This window comes from Trichomycterus rosablanca, chromosome 26 (genome assembly GCF_030014385.1).
Source record: "Trichomycterus rosablanca isolate fTriRos1 chromosome 26, fTriRos1.hap1, whole genome shotgun sequence".
NCBI classification, from domain to species: Eukaryota; Metazoa; Chordata; class Actinopteri; order Siluriformes; family Trichomycteridae; genus Trichomycterus; species Trichomycterus rosablanca.
Window position 1 is genome coordinate 13610156 of NC_086013.1, and position 21354 is coordinate 13631509.

General features: G+C 39.1%; 1 protein-coding gene across 1 annotated transcript; it reads left to right on the plus strand.

Moving 5' to 3' along the window:
* The first annotated feature begins 7203 nt into the window (after positions 1–7203).
* tlcd3a (TLC domain containing 3A) lies at positions 7204–20288 on the plus strand. The gene is made up of 5 exons (XM_062988951.1): positions 7204–7325; positions 15486–15572; positions 16688–16907; positions 18809–18904; positions 19818–20288. Exons 1-5 carry the CDS (start codon positions 7204–7206, stop codon positions 20112–20114), a joined length of 822 nt encoding a protein of 273 aa, XP_062845021.1. The 3' UTR covers positions 20115–20288.
* Positions 20289–21354: the final 1066 nt, after the last annotated feature.

Below are 21354 nucleotides of genomic sequence, written 5' to 3' on the forward strand. Positions count from 1 at the left end.
TTGAGTTATTTTGAGGGAAGAATAAATTTACACTGTTATATAAGCTGCACACAGACTACTTTTCATTGTGTCAAAGTGTCATTTTGTCAGTGTTGTCCCATGAAAAGATATACTTAAATATCTGCAGAAATGTGAGGGGTGTACTCACTTTTGTGATACACTGTATATATACAGTATATATATATATATACACAGTATATATATACAGTATATATATGTATATATATACACATGTGCATACAAGTACCCTCAGTCCTAATGTAGCCAGTATATAATATACAAAATTTTAAAAGTATCCTGGCAGTAATATTGTTAGATATTAGTATTACTACTAATTAGTATTAGTAGATGTTAGTATTGTGTATTATTTTAATGCGTATTATATATTTTGTTAATATGTTATATATTTATATCTAAATGAAATGATTTACTGCAGTTCCATATATAAAAATAATAATTTGTACTTATCATGTACGAGAGTTTTGATAATAAACGAACATGTGAGCAAATGAAGCGTTTTCTGTCGGAATGTTTGTGGTGTTTCTGCGCCATCATGTGGATCTTTGCTGAGGTAACTTGTCCAGTTGCTAGCTCGGGTTAGCTCGTCTTCCAGGGAGGTTTACTGTATAAAAAATAGTTAATACACATTACACACACACATTGTGGCTGCACCGCAAGAGCGTCTGTACAGAAGTTTAAATACTAAAGAAACTACAATTCAACACGTTTCCATGTTGTGTTTTAAGCACTGAAGCATATCGAGTGTTTCACTGTCAAACTGAACAGTGAAGGTGAGCAGAAGAAACCGGCTGGTTTTATACCAGCTGAACGTGTTTTTACTTCTTAAAATATGATGTATAAATCACACATTAAACGCAATGTGGTTGTTTTCTTCTTTTGATAGCAGCAGTTGAGAGTGCAGTGCTAAAATACTCCTACATGAATGATAAACGTGCATTTATTATCGACCGAAGTTCCGCTTTTCTGGCGTTTAGTAAAATAAACAAAATACACAATATTAATAAATAAGAAAAATTCATTTTCAGTTAGAGGTTTTTAATAAAATTATATACGATAATATAATAACAAAACTACATTTCTCTCACTATCAGTGCCGCTTAGTCACGTGACGGTACCACAATAAAACACAGCAGCGCGGGAGGGGAGGGGAGGGGAGGGGAGGGGCGAGGTGAGCATTAGTCGCTAGTGTTAGCTGCTAAGCTAACGGCAGTGATTTGTTTCTATAAGCACTCTGTATTTATAACCCTATCATATTACTATTGTAATCCTTCTGTTTTTTTAAGTAGCTGCTCTCAGTAGGGTTGTAGATAAATTCAGATGTTTAAAGATTTACTTTCTCGTCACTTCTGAGTTGAAACGTTACCATCATGGTGTATCACCACCAAGCGGTTAACGTTGTTGTTTGTTGGTAAATAAGTATGTACATTTTAATAGTGACCGCATATATGTGTCCTTAATTTAAAGAATATATGCCATTCTGTTAACATATAAGCACAAAGTCAAAAGAAAAGAGCACTTATTCATCAAAACACAAACGCACGGCATGAGAGCGTCACTGCGCATGCGCAGATTCACGAACCTGACCTACGATTTTAACGCAGTTTGTGAATTGTGCAGGGTACGCAAAGTGTGTAAAGTGCCCCTAATTGTGCAAAGTATTCAGAAACGTTTCTAATAGTAATACTTTATTAATTTAACGTTTCAAGTAATCAAATTTTCAGTGTTTTAATACTGAGAATCGTGTAGTATCAGCATTTCACCACAACAGGGTAGTGTCAGCTACAAGATATATTAAATATATCCTGTAACGGGGCGAGCAGCTTCCACCACTTCTGTGGGAAATAGAAAGCGGCGTGCCGTAGTTTAAAATAACTACATTTCCCACAAGCCACCGCGCTCATCAATTAATATTTGCAACACCAGGGCTCAATACTACATCACTGCAACAAGGTAGTGCAGAGTCTTTAAAGCTCATTTACCAAGCCGGTGTGCTATTAGGTATTTCCGAGAGGTAGAGCCTGTGGTAGAGCTTCTACCTCTAGATTATCTATAAAGAAAGGAAGAAAGAAACTAGAAACGAGGTTTGAATGTGAGCAGTGTTGCCGAGATGATTCGGGGATTGTTCATGTTCTGTTAGACAAAGCTTCTCTTTATTTTAGAGCGGTGCAGCAAGCACTCTCCCACATTCTAATTGCTCATTTTGTTTAGGGAAACTCTATTACCTAAAGTAGTGTAAACACACACATCGATTTGGTGAAACAATTTTTAAATGACCCCGCTACTGGTACAGCTCAGTGGGCAGGCATCGCTCTCGTATTTTTCTGCCATGGCTTTATATCCAACCCGTGACGATTTACTGCAACGTTCAAGTTCCACAAGCACTACCATACACATTAGTACATTTATTCTGGACATTGGGCTTGACGTTCTGCTGGTAAACAATAACATTTAAGTGAATAAAGGTCAACACGTTAATTATTCGCCACACGGACACCCCTTACAATATCTCATGTGTAAGTTTTAGTCTTGACCCAACACTATAACTTAAACATACTCATATATCTTGTGTTATCTTCTCTGTTTCCATAATGGCACACGTACAGCTCCACTGTTGACACTGCCAAGCTAAATAAACATATTGTAAATTTCGTCGACTAGTCCAACATTGATAATACAGCATAAGAGACTGGAACATGAACAAAAACTTGGATATGGATATTACATTTATATTTAGTCATATATAGAGCAGAACACCTAATGGTTATGAAACATTCAAACATACAAAATTCATGGAAAACATCTCTTTTCAAAATGTAGACAAAAAAAACTGTATTCCTGGATGTTAGATGCTGAAGAACGTAAAGATGTGAAACTAGCCCAGTTTCCCACTGAACTTCAGACCTGCATATATTCCACCACCTTGAGTAAGAGACAAAAAGAGAGGTTTATAGCCTCTTAAAAGTCACATTACATGAATTAAGCGCATTACTCCTAAAAGGACATTTGCTAGATGGGTGTTTGAGAAAATGGAAGGTAAAAATGTTTAGAGGTTATATTGAAAGTGAATAACCAAAGCAGCACTACATTTGTGACACTGTAGTGTTACACTGCAGTTAAGGCCTCTCTCTGCTGGCTGGTCGATGGTGCCAACACAGAGATGAAGGATAATTGAGAGCAGTGCGTGACTCTCCGTATTCTATATTGATCCTTGTGCCTCATGCAGGTGAAAAGTAGCATGGTCAGGGTCGGAGTAGGAAATTGTCATGCAATTTTGTAGTTCTTTGTATTTATTTCTATGCATTTGATACATTTTATGATTATTTTGAAACAATATACAATATTTACACAACAATAATAATAATAAACACTAATAATGGTGTGTGTAAGGATCTCACCCAAGGCGGCGACCCCAGCGATGGTGCCCACTGCCACTCCTACTGCCTCCACAGTGTTTAAACCCTCATTTGGGTTTGCTGGTGGGTTGGAGACCAGTTGAAGGGTGGTGGGGGGATTATCTGTGCTTGTAGGGATGGAGTATGCAAATGTAGATGTTCCTAAATCTGTGCTAGTGTTAGAGGATGCTGTAGGCATTATAGAAATGGTAGGTTCTGTGCTTGTAGAGGTTGTGTCATTGGTAGCTTCTGTTCCATGTACAACTGCTGAAATCAAAGAGAGGTAAACGATGAACTGAATACAGCAGGGCATGCACTAAAGAATTTGGGAACTCTCTGAACTGAGGTCAGAATGTGTCTATGAGTTATGAGAAGAGTAACTGTTACTGAGCTGTACTTTCCCTAACTAAATAAATCAATTTCACACTGTTATTCTTTGCCATGTTGTACTGGCTGAGGTCCATTTTGAGGCGGTTACTTAGCCTTAATCTCTGTGAAGGGTAAACTCTCTGTAGTGAGGAATTAGACAGGCTTACTTTGAGATAGGCACCAACATAATAATCTAAGTACTTTAACTGCCTTTTATAATAAAATTTACAGACAGTCACCGTCATTTTTAGCTCAGGATAACAAGTGACCCAAAGAATGGCTGCTGTGGTTGGTCCATTTCAAAATGCCTTCACTAGGAATGATGATTTCAGACTGGACTGCAGCTGTGCACAGGGCATCTGTCAGTACCAAGAACATTTGTGAGGTCAAATACTGCTGTTTGACTAGAAGGCCTGGCTTGCAACTGATTTTTACAATCCCTTTCAAAAATGTTTGGTAGGGTTGAAAGAAAAGGAACTTTGTTATATAATCCATTGTTATAATCTATTATATGAAAGTGGTTTTATAACGATGATAGCAATGGGTGCAGCCGCAACATCTAAACTGTATAGTTAAGATTAGCTTTAAATTATTTTAGATTAGATTTACTGAATAAATGAATGTGGTGACACCTACCATCAGTCTTGTAAATCATTGGTAATCACATAAATAAATGTACCGTCTATTAGCAAGTATTTTTATCCAACAACTAAATACAGACAGACAGAGCCCACTGAATAAAATCACTGAAAAAAAACTGATAAGAAGAGAAGCTCATACCTGTTTTGAGCAGAAATAAAAGGACGTACATGTTTCCAAACATGGTTTAGATCGAGAAAGTTCTGAGGAAATAAAAAATATAGTATAAAAAAAGTATAGTCAGACAACTAAAGTTCTTTAGAAGGTATCAAACATAACTGAACAGTATTTCACTCTTTAGTAATTTTCATGATGCCCATTTTCTTTTCCAATTCCAGTTTTTTTTTGTTAGTTTGTTTTTACAGAAGCCCTGATATATATAAAATGTAGTCAATACAATATAACTCACATTTATTATGAATTAACCCACAACCTGAACATAGACCAACCTGTTTAGTTGTGCTGATCTTCTTTGTTCTTGGCCGATGTGAAATTTGACCTCTTGTCGTCCCTTGTTTTTATACCAAAATTGTGGCCCCTCATTTTAATACATCCCACAATCGACTAAGTCAACATTTTAGATCTATAAACTAGATTCGTCATCAGACCTTTATGATGTATGTGTTATAAAAAGGCTATTTTTGTGTTAGTTACCAGGAAGCATCCTTATCAGCACATAGCAAATGCTGAGCTTACTGTGGTAATATTACAGCTGATTATTAGATTGATTAGTATAACAAAATAACAACAAATAAACTTCCATTTAGTGTTTGAGTTTAAATGTAAGAAAGGGGTTTAAAACTTACTTTGTATTACAATTGCAAAGAAGAAGTTGGTGAATTTTGGTGTACAGTTTCTTCAAATACAAATGGTTTTATTATTATTATTGTTATTAATGAAATTTGAAATGTAAAATTTGGTAGGGTTTTCACCTGTCCACATGGGTTTTTAAGATACCTTCCAAAAAATAGTCTCTGGGCCCTCTGCAACTCTGAGCAGGATGAAGTGGTTACTAAAGATGAATGAATGATTGATGCTTTTAGTGATCTTTTATTATTTTTTTAAATAATTTAAAATCTATTATTTAGATAGATAGATAGATAGATAGATAGATAGATAGATAGATAGATAGATAGATAGATAGATAGATAGATAGATGATAGATAGATAGATAGATAGATAGATGATAGATAGATAGATAGATAGATAGATAGATAGATGATAGATAGATAGATAGATAGATAGATAGATAGATAGATAGATAGATAGATAGATAGATAGATAGATAGATAGATAGATAGATTCTGCCTTTTTCACACCAAATTTACCGTTGCGGTAGAATAAAATAATATACTATATTTAAAAAATAATTTACTTAAGAACTATACAGTGGGATTTTGTTGAATATTAAAATCTAGTGTAAAAGTCACAAATATTTGTTCTTCTTCCGATCGGTTCAAATGAATCCATCTAACAATTCAGTGGGCGGTTCCAAAAAACTGAATCAATAAAACGATTCGATTCGACTCAGATTTGATTCAAGACTCAGTGAAGAACTCGGTTCAAAAAGTGAGTGATTCGAATGAACAGTGTTTTGTTTGTTTGTTTTGTTTTCATCAACCAAAACAATCCTTGTCAGTGAAAGACAAAAACACCCTGAGCAGGACCCCAATCCATTATTGCGTGAGTTTGCAATCGTCGTTTTATTTGTTAAAGGGACAGCTAAGGGTAATTGTACAATACTTAAATATTAAATAAACAATAAAAAGTATATATGTAGGGCAGTTGTAGCCTAGTGGTTAAAGTACTGGACTAGTAAGCAGAAGGTCGCCGGTTCAAACCCCACCACTGCCAGGTTGCAACTGTTGGGCCCTTGAGCAAGGCCCTTAACCCTCAATTGCTTAGACTGTATACTGTAAGCGTCTGCTAAATGTCAAACATGGAAATGTATATTTGCAACTCTTTCACGCATACTGATTCCATTATATATTCTGTCATTTTGTGGAGCTAAGCAAAGCTTATAGTACTCAAAACTCAAAAGTAGGGCAGTGATAGCTCAGTGGTTAAGGTACTGGACTAGTAAACAGAAGGTTGCCGATTCAAGCCCCCGCCACCACCAAGTTGCCACTGTTGGGTCCCTGAGCAAGACCCTTAACCCTCAATTGCTCTGGATAAAAGCGTCTGCTAAATAATGTAAATGTAACCTTCGTTATATACATGGTGAAATTAAAATACTTTACATTCTATGTACTTATGACAGTAGAATAAGCCACAGACATACAAAACGTCCCAGTTATACAAAAGAACATACCGTGATATACCGTCAGAATCTTAAAAAATACCGTGGTACAAATGTTTGGTCATACCGCCCAGCCCTAGGATGCGCCATCCAGAGCAAGAAGAGCTGACTGGTAATGCACATGTCATACTGCAATGTCCAGGTTGAGCTCCAGGTGTCGCTACCGAGCAAGAAGAGCAGTAACAGTGTTTCCATTTATTACTGGAGTAGCGGCACATCAACGCTGCTTTCTGAGAACTTTCATCACCCATGTCGACCTTTCTACAAAGCCTGCGTTCAGAACATTTATAAGCTATCAGGACCTCATGGTCCTGCTCTCTCCAGCGGAAAGCTGTGCTATGTAGTGAATTATTAAATGAAGCTGCTTGCACCGCCGGTGTGAATCAGTCAGTCGGTGTGTGAGTTGGTGAGAGCGGCTTTAGACGCTGAATGCTGAATTGAACCTTTCTTAAAACACAGCGCTTCTCCTTAAAGAAACCGACGATGTGGGGAGTGTTAGTAAGCGGTATAGTGCTTTTTCCCGGCCTGTTTCTGGCCTTAAGGAAAACCCTACCGGTTGTTTTTAAGCGCTGGAGCGACGCGGACGTGGTTCTGGTAAGCGAGAGGTAAGTAAATGTTTAATATTGAGTATAATTCGGGGGTATATGTCCTCATGATTTAAACGCTCTGCCCAGTTGGCACAGTTTTACTCTTATGTTATACAACGGTACATTTGCGTGCTGCCTTCAACTGCTCCCTGAGTTTATAATAAGCAATTGCAGCCTGGATAGATCAAGTTGTTGACACTTTATTTTCATTACCACAAACACTACAGCTGGGACCACATATTCTCGGGATCTGAATTGTGTGCACACTTTAGACTTTAGGATACAGTTTACATTGGTTGTAGTATTACATAGTGTTACATTTGTATCGTTTGCTATGTATTTTCTGTTACCACAACTGATGTAGCGGGACCAATGGACTCAATCGCTAATGTAATGGATTGGCCGCATTTAAATCATTCATTTGTTTAATTCTGCTTTTAAATGATAAATTAAAGCCAATATTCATTGCCTGACGTGCTGCTGGAGGACTGGAAGTGGATGTATAGTGTTCAACAGCAATCCATACAGCTATGTGTTGACATTTTTTCATTGACATGATAAAAATATCTCCCTACTGATTGTTTTTTACTGATTGTATGATATTTCGCATTAATATTAAAAACAATTATAATAAATGCCAGTTATATAGAAAAGTAGAACTTGGAATATCTTGACCCTATCCTACATCCGCGTGGTTCGTTCAACGGCTCCTTGAGTTTACAGTTTGCAGCAGTGTTGCAGTTCTTGACACAGTTACTTATTGCATAAACACACATTTTCTTCTACGCAAAGTTTACTCTTCCAACTATCAAAATTTGTCTAAAAAAGTAAGCACACGCTTCATGTTTAAGCTGTGCCTAGGATGCAGGTGTACCATGTGTCCTACAGTAGCCAGGAACCGTTGTAACACTCATGTTATTCTGTAAATATATTCATAGTACAGTATCTGAAGTAAAATCCTTCTGTTCTCATAAGTATCCAGTCAGCCAGTTAGCAAAGCTGTGCAAAACATAAAAAATATGCTGACATATGAGCTACAGTAGCTGTTCACATTAAACATCAATATGTAGGTGTTGGGATGTGATCTGAGTGACCGTGGGTATAACTGTTGGCACCAGGCAGGCTAGTTAAAGTATGTTAGAACTGCTGATGTCCTGGGATTTTTACACACAACCGTGTCTAGAGTTTACTCAGAATAGTGTAAAACATCCAGTGAGTGGCAGAAGAGGTTAGAGGACAAAGACCAGGCTGGTTCACCTATTGTGAACAGAAAAGCATCTCAGAATGTACAACAGGTCAAAACCTTGTCAGAAAATGACATCAGGTTGGACTTCTTAGCATGGAACAAGAATCTACGATTTGCTAAACTAGTAAACTGAAGATGTGAAAATGTGAACTATTGCTGGAACTTTCAGGTGGCAGGGTTAAAAACGCTGGACCAGCAATTTTCTCATTACTAGTCCAGTACCTTAACCACCGAGCTTCCACTGACCCACAAGGGTCCAGTCATTTTATTACAGCATTTAGCAGACGGGTTAAGGGCCTTGCTCAAGGATGAAACAGTGTGAACCTGGCAGATGCAGGGCCTGAACCTTCAGCAGTCTTGTTAGTAGTACAGTACCTTAACCGCGTGTTTTTATCTTAACCGAGTGTTTAAATAACAAATTAGAAGAGTTATCTCCAAGTACGCCAGTATGATGAAATAAAATAGTGTGTATTAAAATTACTTGGATGATGCTATGGTTTAAGTTACTTGGTTTTAAAGAGTAGTGATGTTCGCCGCTTAGTAGTGCAGTAGATAAAGGATTTTCTATATAATTCTACTGTAAACATGCTGCTGAATTTACACTTTACAGCATCAGGAGTTTATGTTAAGCAGCAGTTGCAGCAGGAACACTAGGCTGCTTATCTGCTGTCACGTAGCCTTCTTGGGGCACAGTGACACATATAATCAGATTAAACCTTTTCTTTTTGCATGTGTGTCAGGGTCGTTAGGTGTTCACTCTATTCGTAATCTCTCTTAAGCGTGTCTATTTCTTCCACATTATTATTGGCATTCTTTTACTCAAGGTGCTTCTAATAGAGCTGGGCGAGTTTACTAAGCTTATTCTTTCATTTGTGCTTGTCTCATTTGACCATATCACCCTTCCCATCTTTGCAGACCAGCTTTTGCACCGCCTTTTACAGCCACTTGCATCTTCTGCTTTTGCTGTTTTTATCCAAAATCAAAGTAAACTGGATCTGCTCAGTATTTCCATACAAGCCATAGATGGTGCTAAGATGTTTATGCAGTACTAAATGTCTGGATGTGTCTGCAGTTATGTTTCTCCACTTTTTTTATCTAAGTCTTTCCTATATCTGTTGTTCATATCAATAATTTGTATTTTTAAATTGTTAATAGAGTTTGGTGACATTATTTTGTCATTATGTGACCATATCAGTGTATAAGTTAAGTTTGACCAGCCCAGTACTGGAGATTGCTCTTATCAGCTGCTGTCCATGCCGAGGTGGTCTTTCCTTAAAATTTTGTGCACTGCAAGTGACTGTAGCATGCATGTTCTTGCGTAGGTGCAGACCTCTACACTTTTATTTTCTGCCTCATTAAGGAAGCAATAGATCACACTGACACAACACTTTTCCAAGCCATTTGCTGCTGAAATCCTTCTGGGTTGATGTCTTGTGCTTTTCCCAGCTTGTAGTCGACTTAAAGTTGTACCACTGGCAGGAAAGAACTGTGGTGCTGTTTTTCACCCAAGCAAGCATGTTAGTGAAAATGAAACATGCATTTCGCTGCATACTGGTGTAGTTCCAATATCAATCTAAACACAACAGCTTTATGCTTTAACATTTTAAATTCTCAAACAACCGCACTCTATCATACACTGCAATTTTTTTTATTGTTGTCTTATCTGTCGTCTACTTATTTTATCTTTGTTAGAGGGTCATCCTGAAGCTTTGAGTGGTGCTAAACTAACACGGCGAGGAAAACAGTGGAACTAATTACTAAGGGGTTCCTTGGTAAAGAGGAGCCTTTAAACTCAGGCTCAGTTAATGAAGACTGCCATTGGTTACAGGCATTGGCCAAATGCACAAGCATTTTGAGTGGCAACTGTGTTCAAATTAAATTTCATTTTTAAAAATTACATTTTCATGAAAAATTATTGTAGAATTGTAGTAATAATGTCAGTCCAGCTGAGACGATTCATTTCAGTGAACAGAATGCAAGATTGTGTTGTTGGAGTGGTGGGCCGCATAAAGACATGTTTGGCCTGCAATTCTGCTCTTTAGCTTGTGATCCTGAAAATAATCTTTCAGTTGCTGCTCCAGTTAAAAATCAGTGCTGATGCGAGTAAGAATTGTCGCCCTTTTGCTCGGAGTTATCTGGCCTAACGATAGCCTGTGTAACTTGATGAGAAGAACTCTTATAAGAGTTTTGTTAAAGGTATTTTTCCATGTACCAATAATAACAAGAATGGACAACACTGGTGGTGGCACAATGGCTGCCACAACCCTGTCCAGGATAAAGCAGTGGTCATAATTGCTGATCGTGAATCAGTAGGTCATGGCACAAAGTTAAATGGCAAATGCAATTGTATGTAAACTGTAAAAAAAAAGAATGCCAGCAGGTTAACCCTTGACCCTTGGCTGGTACTGACTGATTGGCTCACTGTGTAAAACAGTAGTCTACAGTGAGTGGGGTCATCTTCTCATTGATAAGCCGATCATCATTTATCAGTCTGAAATGTGCACTAGTCTTGAAGAGGTCCAATCATCAAGTAATATCTAGTAATCAGCGTCGTAGAATTGGTTCTCATTATTCCGCTAATTCTCTTCATTCATATTGTGTTCTTGTCTAGTCTGGAGCGCTTTAATGGCTGAAGTAAAATATTGTGAATTGCTAATAAAGCATAAAGCACTTTTTTCTCTGGAGCTGTATCATACAGACGTGGAAAACACGGCAGCCTGTAAAAGTCAAAGTGGCTCAGCGTGTAATTTAGAAGAAATTAATTATTTAATGTAATGCTATTTTTAAGTGGATTATTCTGACTACAGACCAGCATGCAACTCATACGACAAGATCTGTGGCCCCCATGCTAAGCAGAAGGAAAAAAATGGCCTTTGACCTAGAGTAGAATAACAACTCCTGGCTTATGAGCCACATGCTGCAGAACGTGATGAAGTTATTAAAAGACGTTTGTCCAGCTTTAGCACTGCTTTGCAAATCTTAAACCTATTAAAAATAGCACTTTTGCTACTTTTCATACTTTATGCAGTATTTGTTTAAAAGTGTTTTTTAGAGATGGACCGATCGGGGTTTTTGGCACCGATTCCGATCTCCGATCTCCTTTCAGGGACATCGGCCGATAGCCGATTCCGATCGGGGGGGGGATTAGCAGTAAATAAACTTAAAAAGAGCCTCACAGTAAAGATAAACCGGAGCAGCGCGCGCGCGCGTGTGTGTGTGTTTGTGCCTTTAGAAGATACGCTTTGTTCACAGTATCGTTATAAGTGATTCATTGATTCATGAGTTGATTCGTTTTTATGTGAAGCGTAAGTTTCTCTTCTCGGTTATCTCTCCGTGTTTACTGTTATTAATTAAATGTCGTGGTTTTAAATAAACACCAGCTACTACAGAACATTTTGTGTGACTCTCTTACATTAAAAAGCTTCATTACACGGTTATTACCACAGATCTGTAACCGAGTCAGACTCGTTCCGTCTAAGGAGCTAAAAGTTTTCTAAAAGTTCAGCAGATGATCCTGAACTAACGAATTTGGTAATGAATAAACTTTTGCCTCGGATTGGCTCTGTAACGTCTTCTGTTCTCATCTACATCACAAGTAAGAACCGCTCACGATTTACCAAAGTGAACCAGGAGTTTATATAACGTGCTGATAGAATCGACTCAGATGTGACCGGGTTGAATTATCTTTTTAAAGTAAATATTACAATCAGCAAAATTACATCGTAAGAGCTTTCACGATGGTTTCTGTACAATTGTTGATGAATGGTGATGTGATGGTTGGTGCTTCGTAGCTCAAAGTCTGGATCAATCCACTGAGCTGTTAACTTAACATGGTCTTTATATATCACACGATCGGATCGGCTACTTTTAGGAAATATCGCCGATCGCCGATAGCATATTTTGATTAAAAATCGGCCGATACCGATTCGTAGCCGATCGATCGTCCCATCTCTAGTGTTTTTGTGTTGTATGGTTGGAAGGATGCCACTGCTTTCCTCAGGAAGAGGATTGTCACTAAACTGATAATGAAATGACACACTGTCTTGACCTTAGCGGAGAGGTGTTGTCTCTGAGTGTGTATGTGGTATTTTGTCTGGCTTATCCAAAGCATACTGGTACATTTCTGATTCCATTTAAAGTGGGGCAAGGTTACTAAGGAAAAGTCATTGTTGTCTTTTGACTGCTCCCATTAGGGGTCTCCACTAATTCCTCCTGTATAAATCTCCTGTTTTGATCATTCTCCTCATTTATCAAACGCTTTTATCCAAAGTGACTTAATACAATTTGAGCAATTGAGGGTTAGGGGCCTTGTTTAAGGGCCCAACAGTGGCTACTTGGTGGAGGTGGGACTTCTGATTACAACCTTCTGATTACTAGACCAGTACCTTAAATGCTGAGCTTCCACTGCCTGCTCAGTTGACGGCTCCTACTTCTAACCCACCAGTGGCAGTCCGCCCTCTGTGAGAAACCCTGTCACCTTCCCTCCCTCAGGCATGGCCAATTGTGCCTGTTAGATGACCGGCCAGGTTAAAAGCACTACTGAATTTTAAACTGGAGCTAGAGCTTTCAGCAGTGGTGGGTGAGCACCCTGTTTTCATAGTAATTTTGGTTTGCATATTAGTTTGACACTTTAAAGAAATCAGTGTTTAGAAACATTATTTACACTTCTCACTGATTTCCCCCAAACTGCGGACATGGTGATCCTCACTTCCACTGCAGACTGCTGAATCCTTTTTTTCTGTCCCTGGTCGAGCCAAACGCAGCACTGCATATCAAGCGCTTCAACAACAGCGAGCGTCAAATAGCCCAGTGAAAGCACCGCTTCAGATTCAAAAGTGTTTGGCAGGGGTTTTGTCCTCGCTCTGTAACTGCAAAGCACCAGAGAACATCAGGTCTACATTGATTTTTCTAAGCAGTCAACCAGCGTCAGAAGAATAACTAGACGGTTTAGCAACTGAGCACATTGTTGTCTTGCAGGTTTGCACATGCTACATGTTCAGTATGAAAGTAAAGCTGCTCAGTGTTGCATAGTTCACAACTTTAAATATACAGTATGCAGCCAAAAGTATGTGGACGCCATCATGAGCTTGTTGGACATCCTGCTTTAAAGCCTTCGGCATTAATATGGTGTTGGTCCTCCTCTGTTAGCATTTCCACTAGATTTTGCAGTGTATCTGTGGGAACTTGTGCCTGTTCAGTTAAAGTATTTGTCAGTTCAAGCACGTGTTGGATGATGAGAATTCTTGACCAATGCCAATAATCTAAAAATACATAAACTTTAATAAATAATTCTTTGTTCTTTCTTGGATTGTTCCAGCTTTTCGTTACACTGGTGAGCAGTGGACGCATTTTGAGTGTGTCCCCATTCGGCCCTTTCTCTCTCTCTCTCTCTCTCTCTCTCTCTCTCACACACACACTGCTGACTGGGTCTGTTAGTGCTGCCACCAGCCTGCCCGTGCACTTACAACATTTGGGTCTTGGAACTTGGGTCTCAGTGGTGGCTGCTAAGTCCCTGTAATAAGTCTTCCCCCCTTTCTTAGAGAAAAAAAACGCCATACTTAACCAAATTACTACAAAGGATTTTTTCTTTTCATTACGGAACAGCCCCCTCCCCCCTCAGTGCATTGAGCGTGGCTAAAACACACAAAGAGTGGCTTGTGGAAATCTGGGCCTTGTGACAGTGCTCAGACTTCATGAACCGATCATTATTGGTGGGTAAAGCCGTGTGTGTTGGGAACGTTTGAGGAAGTGTTGATTATCCAGGGGCCAATTTAGGTGTAAGCTAGCAGGCTCAGGTTACGTGATCAGTGTTGTCATGATGACCAAATGTTCCCCCATGTGGAAAACTCAGACGTGGAGCATTAGCTTTCAGCCCGACTGCAGAAGTGTTTCTGCTTCATTATTCTTATACAGTCCTTTCCAGCCGACATTTATTCACGTAAGTCATTGATAAATGGCCACTGTTTGGGATTCATGTTGAAGTGCTGCTGGTTCAAGGCCACACTGTGACTTGGCTTTTCCTTTGGAACCACAAACAGGAAAATGTCTGTACAGCCTGTGGGACACTCCTATTTAAGCTCATAAACCTGAATACACAAGCACACTTGAAAAAAAAATTTTCCTTGCAATTTATTATCATTATTTTTTTAGTTAGCAGTTATTTAATTCCTGCTACTCTTCCATGCATCATTATTTTATCTAGTCTCTTGTGTTGTGTAGTAATAAACACTGACCTTAGTTGAGGCTTAACACACCCACCTGAAGTTGTAACGTCTTATTGGGACCTTACAACTTCAAGCCTCTGGCCACTTAGATAAATTTGACTTCTAACTAATGAATTTAATTTAATTGTTGGAGATAAATGCTCTCACTGTGGTTTGGTAAAGTCCTGGAGCCTTAAACATGGCTTTGAAGGGCTCTTGTGTGATGCAGTTTTGTAATGGGCTAGCCTACCACCACTGAGATCTTGGCCTTGCTATGGAACTTGCCGGGCATCCAAACAGGAGCAATTGGTTGAGGTGGGGGGCACGGTGGCTCAGTGGGTAGCACTGTCGTCTCACAGCAAGAAGGTCCTGGGTTCGATTCCCAGGTGTAGCGGTCCAGGTCCTTTTCTGTGTGGAGTTTGCATGTTCTCCCCATGCCTGTGTGAATCTTGTGTAACCAGTAACTACCTGTCCTGTCATGAATGTAACCAAAGTGTGTAAAACATGACGTTAAAATCCTAATAAATAATGATAACTAATGGTTGGGAAGCCCTCACTGAAGAGTTGCTGCTGTTATAGCTGAAAAGCTCACCAACAGGTCATTCTAGTTTAATAGCATTTGTTTTTGAAATAGTGTTCCCAACAAGCTCATGTTCAGGTGTCCAAATACTTCTGGTCATTAAGTGTAACAGTATATTATCTCACTGTGCTTTTCAACTTGTGTTTCAGGCTGGTCTCCTCTCTTCATGCTATTATGGCCACCACGGCTGGGATCATCGTGGTGTCCTCTTGCAGGGAGAACGTGATAACAGACAGGTAAGTCATACAGTACTACAATGTGCCTCGGCCCAGATGAACCAGTCAGGTCTGGCACGCTGGATCGGATAATCCGTTCACTTCTGTGGAGGACACAAGCTCATGAGCTCATTTCACAGGCTTAGTTGTGTGTGTGTGTGTGTGTGTGTGGTGTGTGTGTGTGGTGTGTGTGTGTGTAGGGGATCTCTCTACATAATTAATGTGCATAATCAGCTTTTATTAGTGTGTGCAGCACCTGTGACTGAGAGCATTATTTGTCTTGTATAACCCCTCTGTGTTTGTGCATGGTGTGTGTCAGGAGAACAACTATTCTACTGTATGTCTGTCTAAATGTAAAATGTGTGTATGGTAAACATATGTCCAGGGATTTTAATTATTTCTACAACTGTCTTCATCCTGGGAATGAATAAATAAAACATACGTCTTTCTTCATATTTCCAATGTAAGGTTAAACTTATTAACCCTAGATTTCTAATGACATTTGCTCTCATTCTCACCAAGGTTGCCTAAAGCAGTCTAGAGCAGACATTATTTTGCAAGAGGGGTGGCATGGTGGCTCGGTGGGTAGCACCGTCGCCTCACAGCAAGAATGTCCTAACACAAAAACAGTTGGCCATGTTTGAGGAAGGAAAGGTTGGACAGGGTCTCTTTCCACTATTGCAATATGCGATCTCCGGGATTGGTCCAGGTCCCTGCACAAGGGGGTGCGGGAGTCACAGGGTCACGGGGAGCTTAGTCTTTGTTTGCAATAAGCCTGTGTGGCAAGCCAACACTGGCAGGTGAAACAAAGTGGCTGCAGACTGGACATGTGTTAGAAGATGCGTGTGGTGATCTGGTGAATGGAAACAACTAGATTAGGAAATAAAGGAGGAAAATCCAGGGAGAAAAAGACTAACTTATTACATTATTACATATTACATTTCTTTATTGTATTTATTTAACTACATAGTGATGTACTATATACTTCTTTATATAGTATATAGTACTATATGTTCTATATACTTCTGATTAAGTTATCTATCTATCTTAAAAATGGCTCTTTACATAAGAGTTTATTATTATTATTATTATTTTTATTATTATTATTAATACTTGTAAATGCTTGCTTCTTTCAGGCACTGGCTAGCCACCTCATTTGTCCTCAGGTACGGAGTACCCTACATGGCTTATGACATCTTCGCCATGTACCTGAGCCATTACTACCGTTTCTATGTCAAAGGTCATGAGGATTACAAAGGGCACTCTCTGAGGACGCTCAGCTTATTTGTGAGGAAAGAGTTCCTGCTGGTTCTCCATCACATCGCACTCCTGTCCATCCTGCTACCTATCACACTGGTGAGAGAGGGGGGCAGAGGAGTTGGTGGTGGTAATGAATGAGTGTACTGTGAGGAGGGTCTGGTGAAACCTGAAAGCTGAGATGTAATGCGGGGTGAAGTCATGAGCACAGCAGTGCACCTTAGAATAAAAGAGAGGGAAGGTGATGCTGCTCGGCTTTGTCCCGAGAGGTCCTGATAGATGTCAATGTGATAACAGCCTCCTCTGTTACACTGCCACTACTGATGGACACACACACACACCCACACAAACACCGTGTAACCTGGTCTTTTGTTTCGGCATGCTGTGATGTCAGTACTGATATGAGATCATTTTACCACTGCGTTCTATTATTCAGACACACCTGCTGCTTATTACATCTCACATACACACTCGTGCTTGTTTCACATATGTTTGTTTCACATATGTTTGTTTCACATATGTTTGTTTCTCACACATACATTGTATACACATTTGTTTCACCCACACATTTTTCACACACACGCATACATACATGTTTGTTACACACACACACACATACACACATGTTTGTTACACACACACACATACACACATGTTTGTTACACACACACACACACATACACACAGGGTCACGTTATTTTAGGTCACTGCCAGCTAGAGCTGTATTCAAGAGCACAAACAGCCTGGATTTTAAAAAAGTATATATGAGTTTACAGGATAGCTGCTAGAGCTGTAGAATCAGAATAAAAACTATAGTTCATAAACTTTTCAAAGCTGGAATTATTGGCAGGGCAAATTACATAACTGGGTGCAAGGAGCACAAAACTGGACCCCTAAGCAAAAAAAACCTTGTAACTTTCCTTATTTCCTACTGTTGCAGGCATTCATAAGTAATTACCTTGAATCAAAAATGACTGATTCCTGTTACAATGTTAGACGAGGCATGTAAAAGACTTCCACGAGGACACAAGGGAAATTGAGACGTAACAATAGGTAGCCTTATAGCAGATGGTCTCGCTGGTTAAACCTGTCTGCCAAAGACTCAAAAGCATCATGCATTACTGTACCGTAAAACCTCTAAACTAGGTGCAGTGGAAAATTGAGGCTGTATGAAAGCACAATCAGCTACTAAATACAGCTGACAGCCTAGAAAAAATACAGACCAGTTGGATGTGTCAGCATTTTAAAATCATGGCTAAATGTTACTTTGATGAACTGAAAGTCTCACGTACAGTTGGATCTTTCTCTTTCCTGAGTCTGACCCTCATTTGTTTTTTAGTTATTATTTTATAAATAACAGTTTTTCATACTGTGTAGCATGGCTAACAAATCAGCCCACTCTGATGCAAGTTTCATGCTAATCCGGTAACCACAAAGATTCATTCGATGTACGAAGGTAAACACGTATTTAAAAGTACATGTTAATTTTCTAAACCTTGTTAAACACTGGCTGCTGATTATAATGTAAGATTTTACCTACAGTGTGTGGTGTCCCCATAGACAAACACAAACACTCACACACACATTTGGGACTTGGGTATAGTGTTACCATGAGGGAGGCCACCTTTATTTCCAGTTGCTGCTCCACCTCCTCTTTTATTTATCATCTCTCTCATTTCATGGTACATCAGGTCATGACCACTTAGGTGCAATAGATATGTTACAGCTTTTGTTTGTGTAAACTTTCAATAAGTTTATGTTTACAATAACTTAAATAATTTTCATGTCTGATAACTACAAATAATTCAAACAATTATTTACATCTACGTCAAACACTGCTGAGATATCCAATCTGAGGCTGTTCTATTCTCCTATCCATTTTTTCATCAGGGTCCATCGTCCAATCACCAAATCTGACTTAATTAGGAAAATGTTGTTTGTTGCAGCTTTCCGTGCTTTTATATTCATGTTGCTGATTGTCCTTATTATCTCCGTCTCAGTTTTGCAGGAACGACCAAGGTGATTTTTTCATTGGCTGCCTCTTCCTTACAGAGATCAGCACACCGTTTGTCTCCCTGGGCAAAATTCTTATTCAGGTACTGCAAACACACAATGACAAACACAAAACGTATTTGCACTCCTCCTTTTGCACATTTCTTAATTTAAATGGTTTCAGATCCTCATACAAAATGTGAAATGTGAGAAAACAGTTTTTAAAGGATCTGCACCTGTATCACTTGTGGAAGAAGTCATTACCACCTTAAACCCAGTAACTATTTGCTACTGCCAGCTTTAGCACCAGCAACTGCAACAAAACACTTCTGATAATCAGAGATCAGACTTGTTTTTTAAGCATTACTTTAATTTTTCAAATGACTTTTTTTGTTCATTACATTCAGAGGTGGACATGCTCTTGGGTTATTTTGGGGTATTTTGGCTTGCTGCATAACTCATTTGCACTTCAGATCACAGACTGGTGATCAGACATTCTCTTTTAAGATCATTTTCTAGAGAGCAGAGTATATCTACACACCATTACACTACTATCATCGTGTTTGACCTTTGACCAGCATTCTAGACCAGGGTTTTTCAAACCCTTGGGTGAGTCGCAAGCCAAAAAAATAGGCAGCTGAGAAAAATAATAATAATTAAATGAATTAATTTTAACAGGCACATAAACAGAAAATGAACATGTACTTGAACACCCCTTGTAAAGGCTTTAAATTACATCTTGTAAACCACAGTGAGACCAGATTGCCATTATTTTTATTCATTAAGTATATTTCATTTTGTGTTTTGTTTGAGTCGTGGTAAAATTCATGGACAAAATGTGTTGGAGATACAAAATTGTCCATGACTGTGTTTGACATCTGACAACTTGTGAACATTTTGACGTTTGACATTAAATTTGTAAAAGTGTGTAAAACATGACGTTAAAATCCTAATAAAACTAATAAATAATACTTCTCTTTTTATCCCCTACCATCTCCTCCCTCTCCTCCTCTCTAGCTGGGTTTGCAGGAGTGCTGGCTGCACAAACTGAACGGTTGCATGGTGCTGCTGAGCTTCTTCCTGTGCCGCATCTCACTCTTCCCCTATATGTACTGGGTGTACGGAGTGCACTACGGCCTTCCAGTCTACTCTGTACCACTCCACATCCCAATCTACACCAACCTGGGAAACCTGTGCATCCTCGCTCCACAGGTCTACTGGTTTGTCCTGCTCTGCCTTAAAGGCTACCGGCTCTACAAGCGGCAAAATCCTGCCAACAACCAGGACTTCTCACATCATAACAAAGCAGAGTAGAAGAGCAGAAGAACTGGTGCTGAAAACAGCAGAGAATTTCCTGGTAGGATCCACCAGTACTGATGGTGCTTCTGCTGTACCCACTTATCATATTTACTAGTATTTATCTGAAGTCTGCACACACATGTGACTGTTCCAGTCCTGATATGCTGCAATTCATTGGAGCACACGGAACCGGGGTTGAACCTGCTTTCTCTGCATATTTCTTTTTTTTGGGGGGGGAGGGGGGGGGGAGGGGGGTTGAAGAATTGGCAGCAATTTCAGATAAACAGCAGTTCTTTATGAAATATTGCAGATATGAAGAGGTAAAAGGCATCCTGTGACCCTGTCATGTCTGCTGTGATTCTGGAAGACTCTGACAGTTTGGGATAATGTTACTTCATCAATATTACCAAGTTTTGATATTTTACCCCTTAGATGATTGTTTGAATGTTTGTATATTTTTTGTGTTTGAATAGGTCCAGGTTTAAGGGGTGTAAAAAGTTGCACATGAATGAACTCAACTCTTACTAAACCCTCAAATGTGATGTACATTGTAATTCCTCTTTTCAGGTCGCATTTTTATTTCCCGTGCTTTGCCTTACCTCTGCTTTAGTGTTATTCTTATTGATTTACAATCGTTTCACACACTTCTCTGACTTTAGCCTTCTTATACACTTCTTCTTTGATGGGCTTTACTAATCTTGTAGTAGTGTCCACAATGGGCCAGTGGAGTTTCATGACTTGCTTACCTAAAGTGTAGAAATTTAGGTGAGATGCAGGCATGATGAGTCAATTTTCATGACCATGTTGGGAGCCTGTTACATAGCGTGGCATATTTGGCATATCACTCAGCTAACGTAAATACTTTGAAGGCATCATTGGTTTGTTTGTTGGTGTGTTTTCACAATAACCCAGAGAGAAAGGTGGGTCAAGTATTTTGAGAGATGCATTTTTTAACAGATGCTGAAATTGACCTTGTAAAAACAGCCCTAAACTGTTGCATGTCTATATAAGGGTTTTAGAGAATTCAGAACCTCCACTACACAAGGGGGCAGCAGACTTCATCAGTGAAATAAGTGAAGTGACATTGGCACATTTGCTTTGCTTTTCCTGATCATGCCAAGGTTCTGTAAGGTCCTTAGCTGTTACGTAGCATTGGTGGCATTCCAGGCATATCATTCAGCCTTGAAGGCTTTGGTTCTAAGCAATAACAACACAAGAAAGATGTTTGCAAGTATTTAGAGATCATATATCAATG

What these genes read in the sequence shown, in the direction of transcription:
- tlcd3a (XM_062988951.1), top strand. Translation starts at nt 7,204, where the DNA reads ATGTGGGGAGTGTTAGTAAGCGGTATAGTGCTTTTTCCCGGCCTGTTT. An exon ending in GTGGTTCTGGTAAGCGAGAG is followed by an intron (nt 7,326 to 15,485) that starts GTAAGTAAATGT and finishes CTTGTGTTTCAG; the next exon opens with GCTGGTCTCCTCTCTTCATG. An exon ending in TCCTGCTACCTATCACACTG is followed by an intron (nt 16,908 to 18,808) that starts GTGAGAGAGGGG and finishes TCTCCGTCTCAG; the next exon opens with TTTTGCAGGAACGACCAAGG.